General features: G+C 31.9%; 1 protein-coding gene and 1 pseudogene across 1 annotated transcript; both read left to right on the top strand.

Annotated features, from left to right (window-relative positions):
- The first annotated feature begins 1,532 nt into the window (after positions 1–1,532).
- Positions 1,533–1,922, top strand: LOC149532802 (phospholipase D alpha 1 pseudogene; annotated as a pseudogene).
- Positions 1,923–11,941: 10,019 nt separating this feature from the next.
- On the top strand, positions 11,942–16,617 carry LOC149532801 (phospholipase D alpha 1-like). The gene is made up of 3 exons (XM_089805144.1): positions 11,942–12,098; positions 12,607–14,473; positions 15,971–16,617. Exons 1-3 carry the CDS (start codon positions 12,009–12,011, stop codon positions 16,411–16,413), a joined length of 2,400 nt encoding a protein of 799 aa, XP_089661270.1. The 5' UTR covers positions 11,942–12,008; the 3' UTR covers positions 16,414–16,617.
- The last annotated feature ends 5,738 nt before the right edge of the window (positions 16,618–22,355 follow it).

Genomic DNA, 22,355 nt, shown 5'->3' with positions numbered 1-22,355 from the left:
TAAGGATTCTTATACTCCAAAGGTAAAGAGGGAAAGGATATCCAATGTGGCAAAAAACGGATCTGAAGAGATTGCAGTTTGAAATTTGGAATACAGATGAATCTTAATATTTATTATTATTCTATAATATTACTACTTAATCTAATTGAAAATAAAATTAAATGAATACTTTATTTTATATCAACATTTCTGATAAGATTTCATAATACTCATTATGAGCATTATAAAGGGATTGTAGAATCTTATTTTAGATTGTCATTTTGGAAGCAAGTCTTTAGCGATCCTCAAGATAGAAGAGAGTAAAAAATCACATGACAATATGAAAAATCCAATATGACAATATGAACATGTCATATGAATATGTTTAACTTTACATTCTCTATTATCTTGATGATCAATGACGAGTGTGATCCAAAATATTGATATGAAATAAGATTCTTCTCTCTATTATCCTATTGAATCATGAAGTGTCATCTAAATGTTGATGCAAAATAAATGTGTTGGAGTCCAGGGCTAGAGGGTTTCTGTTGATGGAGATTTTTTTATTTTGCATCGAAGGTTACAACACACTTCATTATTAATTATGAGGATAATACATAGCTAAAAGAATCTTGTTTTGCATCAAATTTTGATTTTCACTTTTCATCAATCATCAAGATAATAGAGAGTGGAAAGTCAACATGACAATATGAATAAGTCGTATTGTTGTGATGACTAGTCACTCTTGACCATCTTCATGAAAATGTTGATACCAAAGGAACAATCCTCTAGCTTTGTATTATCTTGAAGACAAATCATCAAGTATGATCTGAATATCGATGCAAAACAAATCAATGTCAGCAAAATTCCTCTAGAACACTTGATATGAAACAAGTGGCAACATAAACACATTATATTGTAGTGATGTTTTTTCACTCTATGATTTGATGATGAGGATTGTCCTACCCATGTGATGTATGTATATTATCAATGTTTCACACATTTATATGATGTCACAAATTGTCTTAAAAATGTGATGTATTTATATTGTCTTTGATGCATTTATATCGTCAAATTGACTTTCATTGACTTTTTGCTATCTAATACTTGGTGATGGATCATGATAGTCAAAAGATATATTCATATTGTTACGTTGATTTTTCTGTACTTTCCACTTTCTACTACATGAGATGGATTGTGAAATATGATCTAAAAAATCAATGTTAAAATAATCTCAAACAAACGTAAATTATTTCCACTTTTAACTATCAATATATTAGAATCAACATTCCATATCACCCTATCATCCATCATCATAATTCTAGAATAAGAATCTGTAATTCTCTCATTCTACTCAATTTTTTTCATAAGAATCATAAAATATGATCCCAAACATTAATGCTCAACTTTTTTAACACAATTAAAATCAAAATGTTTTCTTTTTGACACAATTAAAATCAAAATGATTCAAGATAATTGCTATAAACTGTGACAAATCTGTTTCTTACCGAATTAATTGGATGTGTTTTTCAGTGGATGACGAGTATATAATAATGGGGTCGGCCAATCTGAACCAGAGATCGATGGACGGAGCAAGGGACACGGAAATAGCACAGGGAAGTTATCAGCCCCGCCACATAAACAGCAATGAGAGGGCGCGGGGTCAAATATATGGGTATCGGATGTCACTGTGGTATGAACACTTTGGGAGGCAGAGCGGGGGGCTGAGGGAGGAATACGTCCACCCCGAGAGTCGAACCTGCGTCAGGACGGTGCGCGGCATTGCTGAAAGAGCGTGGGGTGTGTTTGTGGGAGAAGAAATAAAAGATATTCCGGGGCATCTTCTGCCATTCTCGGTGCGAGTAACAAAAGAGGGGAATGTTGTGGAATTGGAAGATCACGCCGTGTTTCCTGAAATCATTCCTCCCATTATCACCACCTGATTTGGATCTTTTGACGGGAAGAAATTTCTGGGCATGTTACAAATAAAAGTGCAGTTTTTACAGGGCTTCTCGTTTCTGGTTCAACTTCACCGATGCGTATTGTCCGCGTTCAATGTTTTTCTTTTTTATTTGCACGCCTACGAAGTTTTTCTCTTGTGATTTGTGGCTTGTGGAAGTTCTTTATTTATAGTGCGCATTTCCCTTGACTTTCTATCCACTAGTAAAATGTTTAAAAAAAATAAAAATCCAAAATGAATACTTGTAATATTTTAATTTCATTATGTAAACATTAATTATTTTTTTTAATGGAAAACAATGGCTTCCAAGCTTAACTGACAATTGCTTTTTAAAATCAAAATCGACAATTTCAAAATTTTAATACTTATGTGCTATTAGGCGATAGGTTTTTACATAAATTAAATTGAAATTACAATTAATTCTTTTAATAAACTAAATAAATATTATTTATTTATTTAATTTATCATATAATTATAAATTATCATTCAAAAAATACTACGTATAAAGTGAATAGTAAAAAATAAATTAAAATAAGTATAAAAATAAAAAACTAAACTATCTTAAAGTTTGTTGGCTTAAATCTTGACCCCTTTTTGTGAATTGTATTATTTTTTAATGGAAAAGGACTATTCATCAAAAATATAATTTAAATAATCATTAAAAAAAATCTCCATCAAAAAAAAGTATTATAAAAAATTATAATGATAGATATAAAAATATATTTTAAAATAGCAAATCCTTCCACAAATGTTCTATTAGCTAAACTAATTTAAAAAAATAAATTAAATTAATTTAAAAACTAAAACTTTTGACAATTTTAGCCAAAACTTTTTTTTACCGGAACAAAGTTCCCACATATAGCCACTCGGCCAAATAAAATAATCTAGTTAATGTGTGCCATGGTAATATTATATTAGCCATTCTTAATGTGTATCATGGTAATATTATATTAGCCATTATTTAATTTTTATGTCGTTATTAATTTTATTAGTTTCTAGTCGATAATAATGATAACTTCATTCGAATTCTAAATAATAATGCCAATTTCATGTCATTGAAGGTAAGCAGTTATACTTTTGTTAGCCTTTTCCTTTACAAAAGTGTGACACGGGTTTGCGTGAGGTTAAAATTGATGGGAACAAAAGTAAAAGGCAAAACTGATGGAAACAAAAGTAACATGATTGATGATATTGGCTATAAGCTGGTGCAAATAATCAACTATTTAGCTAGTGCCCAATAGTGGTGGGTCTGAGGGTGATTCCCCATCCAGTAGTCGAACTAGTCCACATACTAGAGGAAAGGAGAGGGGGGATCACTCAGTGTAGTGGGGAAGGTGGCTACAATGGAGGAGGATGAGTCAAGAAGGGAAATTTCTTGAACAATTGAAAAATTAGGTTTTTAGAGTAGCATAATTATCATTTATGCAATACGATTATAGAAAAATAATACCTTGGTGATCTTCAGACTAGGATGTGCAAAGAGCTACATGGACTTATGTTTTTTATTAGCTAATTCATGGGAGATTTATGAATTCATAGAGATGACATTACCTTGGAATTAATCATTTAGACTGTGACACTAAATTAGGCTAAATTCAAGGATTATTTTACAATTCAAATCTTGTGTTTGTGAACTACTAACTTTGTATCTTCTATATAACAAAAGCTACCATGATTTATAATTTACCTTGATTCATGAATATGTATAAATTTTTTATTTTCCTATCAACATCACTCACGTTATTTATTTCAATAGTGGATATCTGCATGGTTAACACAAATAAATTAAATTAAGTGGATATTTGCATGGTTAACACAAATAAATTAAATTAAGTGCCTTCATAAAGAAGTGAGAATCGATAGAGAGGTCTTCCTTATATATGTCATAATTGATGAATGATATCCCCTCCCATTCAATTGTTTCTACAAGAAGAATGAAGGAGACATGTGATTGTAGGATATGCAAAAAATAGATTAGTTAAAAAGGCTTTTAGCACCTTCTTAGAAAACACAATTGGCAAGTAGATGAAAATGCTTTGTTAATAATTCTTTTTGCAACTTTTTAGCAAACACAGTTGATAGGTAGCTAAAAAGGCTTTTGTAACTTTTGAGTAAATACAATTGGAAAGTGTAAAAAGAAAATATCTACAACTTGGTCTGTTGGCATCCTGCATACCCACACCTTAATGAAAGCTTTAAAAAATACCATAGGCATCCATCAAAGTACATACAAGATAGAGGAATTTCATCAGGGGTAATCTGTAGGGGTACAAAAGAAGACAAAGATTCAATCCCCTTCTCTGAACCATTATTAATTCCTATACAACTCATTTTCAATGCCACATTCTTACATTATTAGGGGAGAACTATACATAAAATGTGGGAGCATACGACACACATACTATTTTGGAAACTCCCTCAATAAATGTGGTCCCATGAAATGCAACAATTGCAATATATGAACACTAAGTATTTTTGGAAGAAGTGTAAATACTTTGAAAGAAATGCCTCAAAAAATGTATGTCATGGACTATAATGATTGCAAGATACTTGCAAAAAAAGCTTTTTGAATGGTTTATGGACACTACTCTAGCATAACAAATAGAAGCTCTTGTAATGCCCACCTATACCTTGCATTGAGACATATTATATTCAACATTGTATTTTTAAGCCAATAGAATTATATGTGGGAGCTTTGCTTCCATAAATTATGACTTTTTGCCGATAAATTGTCAGTTCATGTCCATTTTTTAATATTTTTCGACATGTTTATTCAATATGAAACTTTCTTTTGATTTCTCACTTTCTAATTGTCACATGTATCATCAATATTTCTAATTTTGCCTCTAATTTCAATTTTCCCCTCTTTATTTGATGGATTTTATTTGGATTTTTTTGTTATAAAAATAAAATGCTACAAAAAATCCATTATTGTAAGCATTTTGAGATGTTCCTATTCATTTTGCATGATCAACTTATCTTTATGTTATCTCTTTTTGATATTCTGAAAATCTATTTTCTGCTATTAACCAATAAGGGTTTCGTGCCCAAATTTCTCATGTATTACCTCGCAAGAGTATTTTCCTCTATTTGCTTTGTGCTATTTAGTTTGTGAGGAAAGGTTTGAAATGAATTTATTCTTTTTTTGATTTTTTTTGTGGCTTCCCTTAATAGAATGAAACACTTTCACTGTATTTATGTGAATGTAAAATTGATAAACTTGAAAGGGGGACCCATATTTTAGTGCAATGATTTTGTTATTTTTCACACAACACTTATGATTGACATTCATTTTTACAAGTTGCATATCATAGGCTTTTAGTTTAATATATTTAATTCTACATGCATTGCATGAATTTCACCGGAAATATTCCTTGATTTATCATTATATTTAATTAATACATGTAACACATAATCTATATTATACTCCATTGCCTCCACTACCAATTGCTCATATTTTCCATGTAAGTAATTACGTGTGAATATTTGTCATATTAGTGCCCGCTTTGTATAGATTTTCAATTGTTTTCAAAGTGGGTTTCCAAATTTCTCAAATCATTAAAAAAATCCATGCTTAAAAGGAATTGATGGTGGGTTATGTAATATGTAATTGCCATGTCCAAACCATTTCTAGCATTTGTGCATTTGAGTCTTGTAACTTTGCCTTGTCCAAAAGAAGTTTTTAGGCATACTATGCAATATTCATTTGGATTTTTTTTAATAAAAAATGTTTTCTTTCGCCACATAATTTTAATACGTTTAAATTTAAGGGTATTCATTGAATATTTTCCAATGAATGGGTATTTAAGATCTTTGGCTAAGTGGATAAGTTATTAAGTATGATATATAGTTTTTTCTAGTTTTTGGCCGGAGTAGATCTAGTTTGATGTAAATTATATGTAGATTGTTTATGTAGAACCACAACTATATATTAAATTCACTATATATTCATAGGGCTACTAGGTCTGAATGATGTGTAAATTAAATTTTTTAATTGACTTTTAGAACCTTTATATATATATATATTGCAATTAGACAAAATCCAAAAGATTCGTGATGTGCAAATTTTTATTTATAAGAAGTCTAATTTTTCTTTGTTATATTCCACTTCCTTTAAAAGGTATTTAACCAAAACAATTTAGTTTTTATTATTCCCCCATTTTATTATCTTTGAAGGTTATTTTGTCTTCAATGTTAGGTTCTACCATTTTTTCTCATTAGCTACTGTAAAAATAAATCTGATTTCTATGTTTAAGAGAAAACTTGATGTCTTTAAGTAATTTGCGCTCGAGAATGAATTTAAACAAATCAAATTAAAAATTTCTTAAATTAATGTGAAAATCTTGTTGACTTAATAACAATGATGCTAGCTTTCTATTTTATATGCAAGACTAGCTATAGTTGTGTGCCACTTTTAAAATATTATTCTTTATTTGTTCTACCAAGAGGCCTTGTTATATATGAGCTAGAGTTTGGTTTGATTTTATCGTGATGGAATATATTGTTAAACAACCCAAACTTTCTCTCAGCTTTGAACAAGTGAGAAGATTGAGATGTAGCAAATTTATAATCTCTAAGCATATTTTAGTAGTTGTGCAATACACTAAAAATTAGGTTAATGGTCTAGAGGAGCCATTTCAATTGGAATAATTCCTTCAATATAGATAATGCTTATATTTTCCCTTATATGTATCAAGTTGTTGATGAAACATAGGCAACACAACTATCAAAACTCATCAATATAATATTGATTTTTCAAAGATCACAAATATTCTTTGGAACAAGATTATCATTCATAAATTAAATTTGTGTTCCATCATTTGTATTTAATCAACTCTATAGGAACACTAGTTGGACAATAGTCACTCTTTTCAATCCTTTGAATAAATTCTTAATTGATAATGTGTGGAAATGGTTAACGACATGCTGAAGCATTTGAAATTCCTATAGGATACTCACAAATACTTCTAATGAAGATATTGGAAGTACAAGTTGTTCACAATATTGAAGGAAGGGATTTTCAACTATCATGTTCTCTTTTTCCTTAGTTTCTTTGGCAACTTCTAGCAAATTGATTTTTTTTTCCAATTGCACCAATTAGGAACATGTTGACTAAGAGATAATGTTAATTTATTGTCAAATAAAAATACATTGAGGATTGCTCCTCTCTCATAATGAAGACTCTTCAAAATGGCATTTTAAAATTTTTAAATACTTCACTCTGAAGTATATTGTAAAAGATAGTATAAGTTTGAAAGTTTTATCTAGAAGATATTTGGCTTTGATAATAAGTAACAATATTTTGAGACAAATTTAAAGCTCATGTATCAAGCATTATAGGCTTGGAATATAAGGTATTGTTCCATATTTTGGCTTAGTACATTTATAATTCCTTTGACTACAATAGTCTGAGAAAATAACATCATACCAATAGTTTTTTGAGTGTGTGGTAATGAGAATATAAGGTAAACAATGTGTAAATATGAAAATGTTGATCACTTAGCAATATTATACATATACTTAACAAAATATTATTCAGAAATAGGCCAGTTGTAAATGACAAAATATTTAATAGAAAGCTTTGGCTATAGAAAGTTTAAAGTGGAATGAGCCAATTCTTGGAAACTTACAATTGGTACTGTAGACACCTAAATTTGATTACACCGCTTTGGTAATCTAATTTAGCCATTTCTAAAGGCATCATTAATTAAATTCTTATTTAATTAATCCTTTGTCATCCCCTAGCTGATTAATTTAATTAATCATCTATAGTCCTAATTGATAAATCAAATAACCTATCATTTATCAATTAAATCCTTTTCTCCTATCCAATTCCAAAAATCCCCATTTATTAAATAAATCTATTTGATAAATAAAATCCTCAAATCTAAAAGCCCCTAACTTATCCCTAATCCTCCATTTAGCCTAATCCACCCCATCCACCCATACTAACCAAGCTTAGCCACTAACTCACCCACCCTCATTAATGCCATCCACTTGCACATCTCTAACATCCCTAATATAATCCTAAACCCAAGCCTAATCCACCCCCTAATGTTGTCACATTCCCTAAACAAGTTTAAGACTTTCCTAAACCAAACCAAAGTCTCCCCTCAAAAATTCCAACCACCAACTCATGAGTGCTCTTACAAAACATAAAAGACTCTTACAAGCCCACTCGTGACTCTTACATCCATCTTCCACACTCATTCCTCTTACATCTCTCTTACATACTCAACCCCACTCATCATGCCTTTAACCAACCCTTTACCCTACCCTCTCACACTCATCCTCCTTATGACAAGTGTCACCTTCCCATTGGTGCTAAACAAGCACAATCCATGTGCTCTCCTTTGAGTGCATCCTAGCCCTCCTTAAGCCTTCATCTCTCCTTGCATCTTAGCCCTCCATCCCTCAAGCCCTTAGCCTATAAATTGAATCCCCTCCCAAGCCATTCAACAAAAATCCTTGAGCTAAAGTTATCATGCCCTTTTGAGAGCCAAAATCCATACCCATACCCTTATAATGCCAAATTGAGAGCTCACAAAGCTACCAATTTGCTATTACCCATCTCCACCATTGAAGCAACTTTGAGCATCTTGAGCATACATTCACATAAAAGGATGCATCTACAAAATCAAGAAAGAAATGAAGTGCTTCATCTTTTGAGATTTGCATCTCTTGTTTTTTTTCTTTGTCTAAGCATATATATGAACTTAGTTTTGGTTTGTGAATGCTTTCTTTAATGTTAATGTTCCTTGCACACTAAGATCTAGTTCTACGGGAACAATTGTTTTGTCATTAATGTCAAATCTATTGATGAGACATATTGCTAGCTAATCTAAATGCCATATCTATTTGATTGATGAAGAGGACTTGACAAATTGGTCATAACAATAGCACCTAAAGGAAAGGTTGAGTTATGAAAAGAAAGCTACAATAGACATTTGAGTAAATAGATTTTGATAAAGCAAAGTGATTGTTTATGTCAAGAAAGTTAAGCCAAGTTGAGAAATAGAGTAAAAGGCAAATGAATGTTGAGTGATGCTAGTGTCAACTGAGCCACAGTTAGTGTCAAGCAAATCTAGTGTTGACCGAGCATCAGTATTGACCAAGCAAGTTAGTCAATGTGGAGCCAAGAAGTTTTACAACTCCTGACTATTAAGTGATAATCGAGTGTCAAAACTTAGTGATTATTGAGTAATACTATTGAAGATGAATTCAAGGAAATCGTGATCCCCAACCAACTTAGTTATTTTCTTGGGAGATGTAAACCGCATTGAAGATGAGGATTAGTAAAGACCTAACAGATGAATTCTAGATAAGTTTCTAGAAGAAGATGGACAGATACAATGAATTGTGTTGAACCTGATTGTAAACCTAAGATCTATGATGATTGTAGAAAATGGTAAAGAAAGAATTTCCTAATTAAAGAGCTACAGAGCCAAACAAATAATTGAGGAGTGCAAGTATATGTGAGAGGCACATACATATAGAGGTGGATCATAAACACACATGTGTATGAGTGAATGTGAAGCTAAAGGAGAAAGCTTGTAGAGATGTTGTTGATAGTGATAAGAAAAAATTGAGCAAGAACGCTTAAGTGTTGTTGAAGGAGGAAGATAGGTTGCTTGAAGGGTTGTTGAGTGAATCAAGAACAAAAATGACAGTGGAGAGCTTATCAGTGAATCAATACTTGAACCGAACAAAGATTTGAACTTGCAAAGTGAGTTGTAATCAGACTGATCAAAACCTAACTGTTTTCTTTCTAATCATTGTAAAGAGTTTGTATTGAAATCCTTTTAACAGAGATTGACCTAATAACCATTTTTGGAAGATTAATAGTCTGTGTAAATCCTTTCACAAGGTGACATTCTAAATAGAATGATCAAAGTCCTCTGACAAGGCCACTCCTAACAAGGTGATTAAATCTTCTAACCAGGTCACATTTAACAGTTTGTATTGTAACCTTTAACAAGGTTGGCTCCTAATAGAGCTCACTTTGAAAGAGTGAAAATTTGGTGACATTTTGCTAGTGGTTTTTTCCAAATTGGGTTTCCATGTAAAAAACATAGTGTTAAAACAGTGTTGAATGCTTTATATGTTTTAGATTTTATATTTAATAAAGCATGTTATATTTGGAATAATAAATTTTGTTTACAATAGAGACCAAGTAACAATAGAGACCGAGCAACAACATGATAAGCACATCATCACATATCGCTTCTATTAGCTCATTGTTGCCCATACAAAAACATGCAACTGCTAGTATGTATTATGAAATGTATTATTGATCATATTTCCATGCTTATAGGATATATATATATATATATATATATATATATATATATATATATATATATATATATATATATATATATATATATATATTGTTGTACCTAGTTTGGTGAGTATGCATCATTTACTTTATTATATGTTTAGCTAATAGACTCAACAATTGTATTAAGGATGTAGGCACAAGGTCTTTTATCCACTTTGCAACACCCAACCAAACCAACAATTTGTCCTACACCTTTACCTACCTAAAATAGGAACTACAACTACATTGCAACTCTTGTAATATATATTTTTAATATATATTTTTAAAATTAAATTATAAATATTATTAAATTTTATATAATATATACTAAAAAATAATATTATTATTATTATATATTATTAAAATAAATTAAAACGCATAACTTTTAAATAAAAAATAATTTGACCTTATTGTTCAAATTCCATAATATATATATAGTTTAAATTACTAAATAATAAATTATAGTATACTGATTCAAATAAATTAGAAATAATTTTTTTAATTATATTAGTTTGAAAATTATTATATAAATAACTATTAATATATTTATTATTATATTAATATAACTCTTAATATATGTAAAGATTAATAAATGAATTATTTTGAAAAGTTAAAAACTAATTTTTAGTATAATATTCCTCATGCCTTGCATGGTACTATTTGTCACCACACATAGTGGAGAGGCATCAACTCTAATGTATAAGGGAGTCTTAGGAAATCATGGTGAGTCATAGGGAAACCATGGTTTCTAATGTATATTTTCTCCCTATCGGTTAATAATTGTTTTCTGCATTTGGATGGAAAAAAGTTATAGTCTTATGCAAGTTTCAATGTTATAAATGATAAAGATGACTTTTCAATGTGTATAAAAAATATGTAATTTTTGACAGAGAAAATTGAATTTTATGTAGATCAAAATTAGTGTAGATCAATTAAAAAAGGAAAAATAAGATTTATATACTCTGCAAAATGAAAAATGGAAATAAATAATACAGATGAATCTTAATATTTTTTATTATTCTATAATATTACTACTTAATCCAATTGAAAAATTAAATTAAATGAATACTTATAAACATGATAGACATTATACAATATATGATACATGTCTAAACTATTATTATTATTCGATAAAATTAGCATACAGATCATGAAAATCTCACATGGAAAATCTCAGAAATTATTGTCTACATTAGGTTTGACCCTTTCCAACACTCAATCTACACCAATCACAAAATATGACTTAATTTTTTAAACAAGATCATCAGCTTCTACGGTCGAAATTTTCCTCAATAAATATCTAGTGACGTCACTCCCAAGTAACACGTATATAAAAAAAGTCAATGCGGCAACGGAATGGTTGAGAACGTCAAATGGAATGTTCTAAATTGAGTTTGTAGGATTCCTCTAAATCAACGTTAAATACACCTTAAAACAGCGGAGTCACCTCGGGAAGGTTTCTCTCAAACCGTGGCCGTTTAATGGCAATTGTAATATTACATCACATTACCAAACCATTAAAATACTTGTATCAACCAAACAGTGTTCTAGACTGCCGACCAATCCCTCTCAATTGTTTGGATAATACCCACCTTAAAAATTCACAGCACGAGCTGGAATTGACGTGGGTTTTAGTGGATTAGGTGTACAGCATTAAACAAATGTGTAAAAGGATTAATTAGTTGCTATATAACTCCATTTCTTATCTACTGCGGCCTCATAAACTTCAACTGATTTCTCAGATCTCTAATGGCGTCCAATGTAGTTCACGGTACACTTCATGCCTCTATCTTCCAAGCCAAGCATCTTCTTCATGGCTTACCTGCCCTTTTGACAAAGGTAATACATAACACATCAAGTTTCCACTTTGCTTTTTTCGTTGAATTGGTAAGGTTTTTTGAATTTGGATTGCTCTACTCATTCTTCTTCCATCATTGTTTCTGGTCATATTTGTGATCTATCTGTCAGAAGAGATTTATGGGCATTATGATCCATTTATAGAATTTGAAAGCTTTTAGATTTGACTTCTAGCTTTCCCTGCGTAAACCATCAGCTTCTGATTTTGACTGCATAATAATTTTCTACCAATGTTTCAGATCATGACCTGATCCATCATTGGGATAAAGCTCCCGCTCACTTTATGCTGATGATATGGATCATAAAGTGTGATGTAAATATATTACCCAATCAAATCCAAAAGCTTCAAATTTGAAACTAATAGTAGTCTGGTCTTAATTTAATTTATCTTTTTGCTCTGCCTTTTTCCTGAACTTATTTTGGCAATCTACATGGCATTCATGGGCTTGAGATCTAGGTTGAGGATTTGACAAATGAAATTTGCATGCAGACTGCAGAAGAAATCAAACAAGTCCTTCATGTGGAGCACTCCCATCATAAATTCTACGCCACCATAGATTTTGGGCTTGCAAGAGTTGCAAGGAGCAGAGTAGTAGAGCACCATCCAGTCAGTCCCACCTGGAACGAGACATTTCATGTACTTTGTGCATACACATCATGCGACTATGTAGTCATCAGTATAAAGAACCAGTTGCCTGTCTCAGCTGAAGTTATAGGAAGGGCCAGAATTCCCATCTCAGAGATTCTCAGTGGCAAGGTTATCGAAGGCTGGTACGACTTGTACAATGAAGATTTTACGGAGAAGCTCAAGAAGGCTCAGATTCAGGTCCGTCTGCAATTCAGTCATGTGACAGAAGATCCACATTGGGGAGCAGGGATTCGAGATAGAAACTTCCCTGGAGTGGATCACGTCTACTTCAAACAGAGGAATGGCTGCAAGGTAACTCTGTATCAAAACACACATCTTTCTCAGCAGTACCGACCCAGGATCGAACTCCAGGGAGGAGGCTTGTACAGCCCTCCAAGGTTATGGGAGGAGATGTATGAGTACATCAATGGAGCCCAGGTGTTCATATACATTGCTGGCTGGTCAGTGTACACTGAATTTACACTTGTGAGGGACAAGGAGCGGATGATAGATGGAGCACAAGGGGTCACTCTTGGGGAGCTTCTCAAGAAGAAGGCAGATCAGGGGGTTAGGGTTTTAATCCTCATTTGGGAGGACAGGACAGCTGTGAAACTCCTGAAAAACGAGGGTTTGATGAGAACACATTGTGATGAGACATTTGAGTACTTCAAGGACAGCAATGTCCACTGCGTTCTTTCTCCAAGAGACACAGACCACCATTCTCTGAGTGTCCTGCAGAGTGCTGAGGTGGAGGTCCAGTTCACACATCATCAGAAAACAGTGAGTTTGGATGCACCCATTCAACAGGGGTCAAAATCCCTCCATGTGGTGAGCTTCGTTGGAGGAATAGATCTCACCAATGGGAGATATGATACAGAGAAACATACCCTGTTTGGGGGTTTGGACACTGTTTACAAGGATGACTTTCTGCAGCATAATTTCAAGGGAGCGGATCTTCGCCATGGGGGACCTCGAGAGCCATGGCATGATGCACATTCCAAGATCCAAGGCCCTGCGGCTCTGGACATTCTCACCAATTTTACTCAGCGGTGGACCAAAATAGCCGATCCAAAAATGCTTCTTGATTTGGGGCAAATGACCCATTTTGACATTCCAGAGGACCCGGAGTCGTGGAATGTTCAGATCTTCAGGTCCATTGACGATGGATCGGCTCTTGGATTTTCCGGAAATCAAAGTGCCCTTTTGGGGCTTGTGTCGGTAAAAGATCAGGTAGTGGATCAGAGCATCCATTGTGCTTATGTTCATGCAATCCGTAGGGCCAAGCATTTTATCTACATTGAAAACCAGTACTTTTTCGGCAGCTGTGAGTCTTGGGACAAGGATCAGGATTGTGGGTGCTTGCATTTGATCCCCATTGAGATTGCCCTGAAAATAGTGAGCAAGATCAGGGCGAAGGAGAGATTTGCTGTTTATGTGGTGACGCCAATGTGGCCAGAGGGGATTCCTGAGGGAGAAACTGTTCAGGCAATTCTGCATTGGAACAGGAACACCATTGAAATGATGTATAAACTGATTGGGGAGGCTCTGAGGGAGGAAGGGAGCACGGCGGATCCTACTGACTATCTCAACTTCTTTTGCTTGGGAAACAGAGAAACTCATCTACCCGGGGAATATGTGGCTCCTGAGACTCCAGAGGAGGGGACTAATTATTGGAATGCCCAGATGAACAGGAGATTCCTCATCTATGTCCATGCAAAGCTAATGATAGGTAAGTTCTATCTTTAATTTAATCAATAGTTTCAATTGCATAGAAATTTGCTTTTCTCACTAATCTTTCAGATCACATTTCTTATATCATATAGTACAAAATTAGTATACTAGAGGAGTTTTGTTGCTGTCATTTTATTTTATATTAACATTTCTTATCGGACTTCATAATACACATTGTGAGCATATAAAGGGATTGAAGAATCTTATTTACATTGTCATTTTGGAAGCCAGTCTTTAGCGATCCTCAAGATAAAAGAGAGTGAAAATCACACGATAATATGAGAAAGTTAATATGACAATATGAACATGTCGTATGAATATGTTTAACTTTACATTCTCTATTATCTTGATGACAATGACAAGTGTGATCCAAAATATTGATGTGAAATAAGATTCTTCTCTCTATTATCCTATTGAATCATCAAGTCTCATCTAAATGTTGATACAAAATAAATGTGCTGCAACCAAATTTCTCAATCATTAGATTCAATTGCATAAAATTTGTTTTGCACAAAGTTCCATATCAAAGTCCACGAGTCATTGTGAGGATAGTCCAGAGCTAGAAGACTTTTGTTGATGGAGATTTTTTTATTTTGCATTGAAGTTTACAACACACTTCATGATTAATTGTGAGGATAATACAATGCTAAAAGAATCTTGTTTTGCATCAAATTTTGATTTTCACCCTTTATCAATCATCAAGATAATAGAGAGTGGAAAGTCAACATGACAATATGAATACATCATATTGTTGTGATGACTTGTCACTCTCGACCATCTTCATGAAAATGTTAATACCAAACAAACAATCCTCTAGCTGTGTATTATCACAAATCAACATCAGCAAAATCCCTCTAGAACACTATATATGAAACACGTGGCAACATAAACACATTATATGTAGTGTTGGTTTTCACTCTATGATTTGATGACGAGGATTATCTTACCCATGTGATGTATGTACATTGTCAACATTTCACACATTTATATGATGTCACCTCACCGAATGTCTTAAAAATGAAATGTATTTATATTGTCTTTGATGCATTTATATTGTCGAATTGAGATTTGTTGACTTTTTGCTATCTAATACTTGACGAGGGATCATGGTACTCAAAAGATATAATTTTTCTGAACATGATGATGGATCGTGAAATATGATCTAAAAAATCAATGTTAAAATAATCTCAAACAAACGTAAACTGTTTCTACTTTTAACTATCAAAACATTAGAACCAACATTCCAGATCACTCAATCATCCATTATCATAAGTCTAGAATGAGAATATGCAATTCTCTCATTCTACTCAATTTTTTAAAGTATTTCATAAGAATCATAAAATATGATCCCAAACACTAATACTAAACATTTTTTTACACAATTAAAAAAAAAAACTTCTCTTTTTGACACAACTAAAATCAAAATGATTCAAGATTATTGCTATAAACTGTGGCAAATCTGTTTCTTACCGAATTAATTGGATGTGTTTTTCAGTGGACGACGAGTACATAATAATGGGGTCGGCCAATCTGAACCAGAGATCGATGGACGGAGCAAGGGACACGGAAATAGCACAGGGAAGTTATCAGCCCCGCCACATAAACAGCAATGAGAGGGCGCGGGGTCAAATATATGGGTATCGGATGTCGCTGTGGTATGAACACTTTGGGAGGCAGAGCGGGGGGCTGAGGGAGGAATACGTCCACCCCGAGAGTCGAACCTGCGTCAGGACGGTGCGCGGCATTGCTGAAAGAGCGTGGGGTGTGTTTGTGGGAGAAGAAATAAAAGATATTCCGGGGCATCTTCTGCCATTCCCTGTGCGGGTAACAAAAGAGGGGAATGTTGTGGAATTGGAAGATCACGCCGTGTTTCCTGACACGAAGGCTTCTGTCGCGGGTCGAAAGTCTGAAATCATTCCTCCTATTATCACCACCTGATTTGGATCTTTTAACGGGAAGAAATTTCGGGGCATATTACAAATAAAAGTGCAGTTTTTACAGGGCCTCTCATTTCTGGTTCAACTTTACCGAAGGGTATTTGTCCGCGTTCAATGTTTTACTTTTTTCATTTGCAGACCTACGAAGTTTTTAAAAACACGCGTACAAAATAATTATTCTCTTGTGATTTGCGGCTTGTGGAAATTCTTTTTTTATAGTGCGCATTTCCCTTAAGTTCCTATCCACTCTTAAAATGTTTAAAAAAAATAAAAATCCAAAATGGATACTTGTAATATTTTAATTTCATTATGTAAACATTGTTCTTTAATGGAAAACAATAGCTTTCAAGCTTAATTGACAGTTGCTTTTTAAAAGCAAAATTGACAATCTTCAATTTTATAATACTTTTGTGCTATTAGAGGATAGTTTTTTTGCATAAATTAAATTAAAATTACAAGTAAAACAAAATTTAATTCTTTTAATAAATTAAATAAATATTATTTATTTATTTAACTTATCATATAATTATAAATTATCATCTAAAAAATGCTACGTATAAAGTGAATAGTAAAAAATAAACTAAAATAAGTATAAAATTTAAAAACTAAACTATCTTAAAGTCTATCGGCTTAAATCTCGACCCCTTTTTTTTGAATTGTATTATTTTTTAATAGAAAATGATTATTCATCAAAGATAGAAATTAAATAATCATTAAAAAAATCTCCATAAAAAAAATATTTTGAAAAATTAATATGAGAGATATAAAAATATATTAAAAAATAGCAAATCCTCCCATAATAGCTAAACTAATTTTTAAAATAAAATAAATTAATTTAAAAACTAAAACTTCAATCAATTTTAAAAATAAAAAGGTAAATAAAAGTAAGAAAAACACAAGTTAAAAGTGGAGATAATAGCTAATTAAGTTTCTAAATAAATAGGAAAAAAGAGAGTTAAAATTAGAGATAAATTAAAAATCAAATAAAATTTCATCTCAATAAATTAAATTATAAATAATTTCTAATTAAAATAAAATAATATATATTAAAAAAAAAAACCAATAATAATTAATTAAGCTCAATAAATAAATTTAAAAATAAGAGTTAATAGTAGAGATAATCGCTAATTAAGCTAAATAAATATAAATATTTAAATAATGTAACACATATCTTATTATTTTATAGTTATAATTTTTAAGTTAAATAAATAAGAAAAAAAATTGTTAAGAGTGTAGATGATAGCTAATTAAAGGGATGAGGCCAGGATCGTGCCCTAGGTGAATTTGGCAACGTGGATGCTCCTCAGTCCTTGGCTCTGAGCCAAGAGGTTTCATGCACGTGTGGACCCATATCAGGTACCTAAAACGTCTTTGTGGGTGACCTCCATCAAAAATTAATTAATAGAAAAAACAAGAGTTAAAAGTGAAATGAAATGAAAATCGGTCGAAAAATTATTAAAAGGCTGACAATTTTCCAACCAAAAAAATAATTTTACTGGAACAAAGTTTCCACATATAGCCTATCGGCAAAATAAAATAATTTAGTTAATGTGTGCCATGGTAATATTATATTAGCCATTCTTAATGTGTGTCATGGCAATAGTATATTAGTCATTCTTTAATTTTTATGTGGTTATTAATTTCATTAGTTTCTAGTTGATAATAATGATCTTTTATTTTATTTTGTAATACATCAAATATTATTTTAAGTTGAAACTATAAAAATGGCATTCTTTTATTGATATTTGTAAACATATGTATACTTTAATTTATTCATAGATTTTATAGTTGTATTGCAGTTGTAAAGAGGTTAAGCCTATTGATGTTGCCTATATATTTCTTATTTTCTTATTTGATCCAATTTGGTACTCTCAATCTCTACATGCATCCCTTAATAAAGACAAGGGCTTTCATCCTCCTAGCTTGTCTTCCCCTTTCAGTATACTTCAAGCAACTTAACTTATATTCATATCAAAATATTGTATGCATGTGGATCCTCATATCCTTGCATCTTTAACAACTTAACTCTAATTCTATCTTTTGATCTTGCTTGCCCCTCAAACCTTTTTCAAGCATCCATTAAAATACGAGGTTTGATCCTCACCTTATTGTAGAGGTTTCCTACTTGATTGTCCCACCAAGTGTTTGCTGCCTCTTAACCTGGCACTTTGACTTCCCAAGCTCACATCTTCCACCTTAGCTAATCAACCTCAAAATATTGCACTCTAACATCATCTTATCAACCAATGCTGCCTTAGTCTAGTCCATTTTTTTTCGCATTACAAATCAAGTGTCAATTCTTTCCATTGATTCACTTTGTGTATCTAATATACCCCTTGATATTCTAGTGTCTTTTACCATATAGATAATCCTTCCTATTTTCTCGAGTTTGTCAATTTACTCCCTTGAAAAGATCCTTCATACTAAATATGTCAACTTTCTTTTGCCACACTATTGAATTTCTATTCAATGACATGCCATAAAACTCCTTAAATCTAGCATCCATGGGCATCATTGCCAAACATAGAATGCCACAAACATACTTTTCAAACTCAACCTTGTATTTTGTGACTCTTATCTCTTTGTATACTTGCATATTTGGATTATTGTCTAAACTTTGTAATTCTAGCACTAGTTTTTTATAGTATATCTCCATTATCAAAGTCCCTCAAACTTGTCCATCTCTAAATATTAAAATCATGCCACAGTCTAATTTTCTACCCCTTTTCTAGGCTCCTTGTTGTAACTTGTCATAGTGTAACTTTACTCATTGATGTCCTTAACATTTCTCTTATACAAACCACACCCATAAGTTAGGTATTTGCCCTGCGCCAAACTATCTACTCACTCTATGAATCAATCAATCATTTGCACCTTCAACCCCTTATCCAACAAGCACAATTACCTCTAATGGCCTTGACATAGTCCCCCCAATATAGCCCTCACCATGTAGCTTATCTCTCATAATGCAATATTCAAATGAAACATCAAATGAGTAACCATTTCAATCATTGAAAAATATAGACAAATGAAAAATATAACCATGACCCATATATTGAACCATCTCTAGAGATTTAATAATTTATAGAAATATAAAGTACAACAACCAAAGGAACCAATAAATAACTCAAAAATAAATGTTAGTGAAAAAATTAGACATCAATATAGATCTAAATTTTATCTACTATGAAGCTATTAAAAGAACCTTTATCACTTATAATAAGTCCAAAATCAAACATTGTAGGAACATGATATGACCTACAAAGTGAATTAAAGGAAAATTTGCTTCTAACTAATATCTTATATTGTAAATTATAAAATCTAAAAAGGCTACATATAATGCAACGTTGTATATAAAAATATTTTTTGTTGAATATAAAAATGTAAAAATATAACTTCTTAGTTTAAACTCATGCCTCCCAAAATAATCCCTTTCAGTGATTCTAAAATTAATTCTATCACTATTTCAATGACTAATGTGTGGTTAGGTGGTGCTAGCACCATTTGATGGTTGGTAAAATTTAGTTAGTAGTGCTATTATCTACAAGTAGTATTGTGGTGGCTTATAAGTAAAGCCAGAGTTATCCATCACATTGATTGAGTGGAGCTAAGGGCTAAACCTCACCATGAGAAATCAATGGACCCTCAAGCCCCTTAGTTACTAGAGAACTAGATGTTATAAGCCAATGAACCTCTATTTTGTTCTACCATACTATAACATCATTAAAGGTATTAAATCTATACATTTATGTCAATAAATTATGCATATACCTTATTTTCTTAATTGATAGAAATGGTGATGTACATAGGTTACATGTGGTGTATTATATTTTTCATAATCTATATAAATATAATAATTCAATAGGATTATTCCTCCTAAGAGATTTTCTACAGGTGTCGTCTAATATTCTAGCCTGGTCGGATGCCCTAAAATGCCAAAAATGCTAGAAAAGATGGTGTCAAGAATTGGTGCATTAGAAGTTTCTAGGTGGGCAATGTTCCCCATACATGTATTTTCTATTTAGCTACAAGTGCATATCAATTTAGTATTGTCTTGTTAGGGTGCATAACAATGTTAGTTTGTTTTGATCTATTTTATTTTGAGTTTTGCATAGAGAGAACCAAATTTGTTATCAGGAGTCGTCGTTCAAAGAAAATGATTCAAGAAAATAATAGTAGATGATTAAGGGCCGAGGGACACACATTTATTTTGTTAGTGTAAATAATTAATTATTACTACACTTTACTTAAGTTTACTTAGGTTTATGCATTATTCTATTATTTATTAGGTATATACCTAGGAGTATGCATACTCATATGAGTTGTGTTGTTGACAACACATGAGTTAGCAACTCATTTTAGCACATGGTGTCTATAACATAGGAGTTTGCATAATCATCTAAGTTGTCATGTGGACAACATAGTTGTTCACACTCTAATTAAGCACATGGTGTCTACAACATCTTTTTATGTGACACACTTATGTAAGCTTATCCTCTCATCATCACACTAACTTATGTGCTCAATGGAGGATAATGCACTCTTGGTGGACATGTGCTTAGTTGTGAGGTTTATCACTTTGCTGACTCCTAGTTAGTCTAGAGGCCTTTATATACAGGCTCTTCTAGTGTATATGTACATTAATTCAATCTCGTATTGTTATTCTGATCATACTTTATTGGTCCAGATTGTGCTAGTGCTTGAGCTTCTTGATCTTGGGTGATTTTTCCCGAAGGCAAATTCTTACATATTTGAGGCATGTTCCTTTATGAAATGAGAGGGGATTTAATCATTGCTACTATGACAAATTTCAAATTAGGTGAACATGACTACATCTCAGATCACGATGTCTTTTGAACTAATATATGATAAAAAAAAGTTTTACAACTTAATCTATATATTAAAACACATATGAAAATGGATATTGGCTAAATTTCATAGAAAATATCATGACTATAGCACCATGATTTTGAAATACTATAGATCATTGCACTTTTCTTAAAGAATATGATAGATCATAGTCTTTGTATAAAAAATTATAATAATATAGAATGATAAACTACAAGCCTATTTAGAGAGACAAAAAGAGTATGGGCTTTTGTGTTATTATTGTTAGTATCGAATCTAGTAGCGACAAAGATACAAATTTTACTTGAGTTAATGTGATAGTATCACATTTCAATATGATCGATTATATACTTGGATTATTCCTAGATTAACCATCATTATTTATTAGTACACTATTTTGTAAGTCTAATAATGTTAAATTGTGCATGGATTCATTTGAAAGAGATACATTTCATATTTGATTATAAGATAAGCATATTATGAAATATATATTCCAATAGTAAAAATTAGGTAAGGAAAAAGAATAATTCTCTTTGGATCATTTTAAAACAAATAGTAAATGGTAAGTTTTTTTAACTTGGGTGAGAAAATTGGTAGATGTTGAGGGATTCTCTCAACTTGGGACGGCACCTGTTACAATATATTATGTGTCCCCTTTGTGAAGTTGTATTTAAATATCTTAACACCTTGAACAATTGCATCTACCAATGCACAATTTCCCAATATTTATATAACCAATCATGAATATCAGATAATTACACTGAATCTAGTTACATATTTTGAAGAAGGTGTAATGTGTAAAGTTGAAGAGATTAATAGTAGTGATTTTTCCCTACCATTTCTTAAAAAAGGAAAGAAAATAATAGTTCTAGATATGGACAAGACTCTTCTATTTATGAATCACTGCCATCAAAGATCATGTACTCTATCAGTTACAATTAAATAGTGATATAATTCATTATTTGTAGAGAAGACCACATGTCAACAACATATTGAGGAATGGACAAAACTTGATCCTAAATCACCAACTATAGATGTATAATGTTTGAATTCATGAAATACTTTTTGAAAGAGTACAAGGTTTTTGATATCGGA

The sequence above is a fragment of the Cupressus sempervirens genome, chromosome 10 (genome assembly GCF_028749045.1).
Source record: "Cupressus sempervirens isolate cs-2001-9-10 chromosome 10, ASM2874904v1, whole genome shotgun sequence".
Classification (NCBI taxonomy): domain Eukaryota; kingdom Viridiplantae; phylum Streptophyta; class Pinopsida; order Cupressales; family Cupressaceae; genus Cupressus; species Cupressus sempervirens.
Note: the sequence above shows the minus strand (reverse complement) of the source record. Positions and strands in the feature narration are given on the sequence as shown.

What these genes read in the sequence shown, in the direction of transcription:
- LOC149532801 (XM_089805144.1), top strand. Translation starts at nt 12,009, where the DNA reads ATGGCGTCCAATGTAGTTCACGGTACACTTCATGCCTCTATCTTCCAA. An exon ending in TACCTGCCCTTTTGACAAAG is followed by an intron (nt 12,099 to 12,606) that starts GTAATACATAAC and finishes ATTTGCATGCAG; the next exon opens with ACTGCAGAAGAAATCAAACA. An exon ending in CCATGCAAAGCTAATGATAG is followed by an intron (nt 14,474 to 15,970) that starts GTAAGTTCTATC and finishes TGTGTTTTTCAG; the next exon opens with TGGACGACGAGTACATAATA.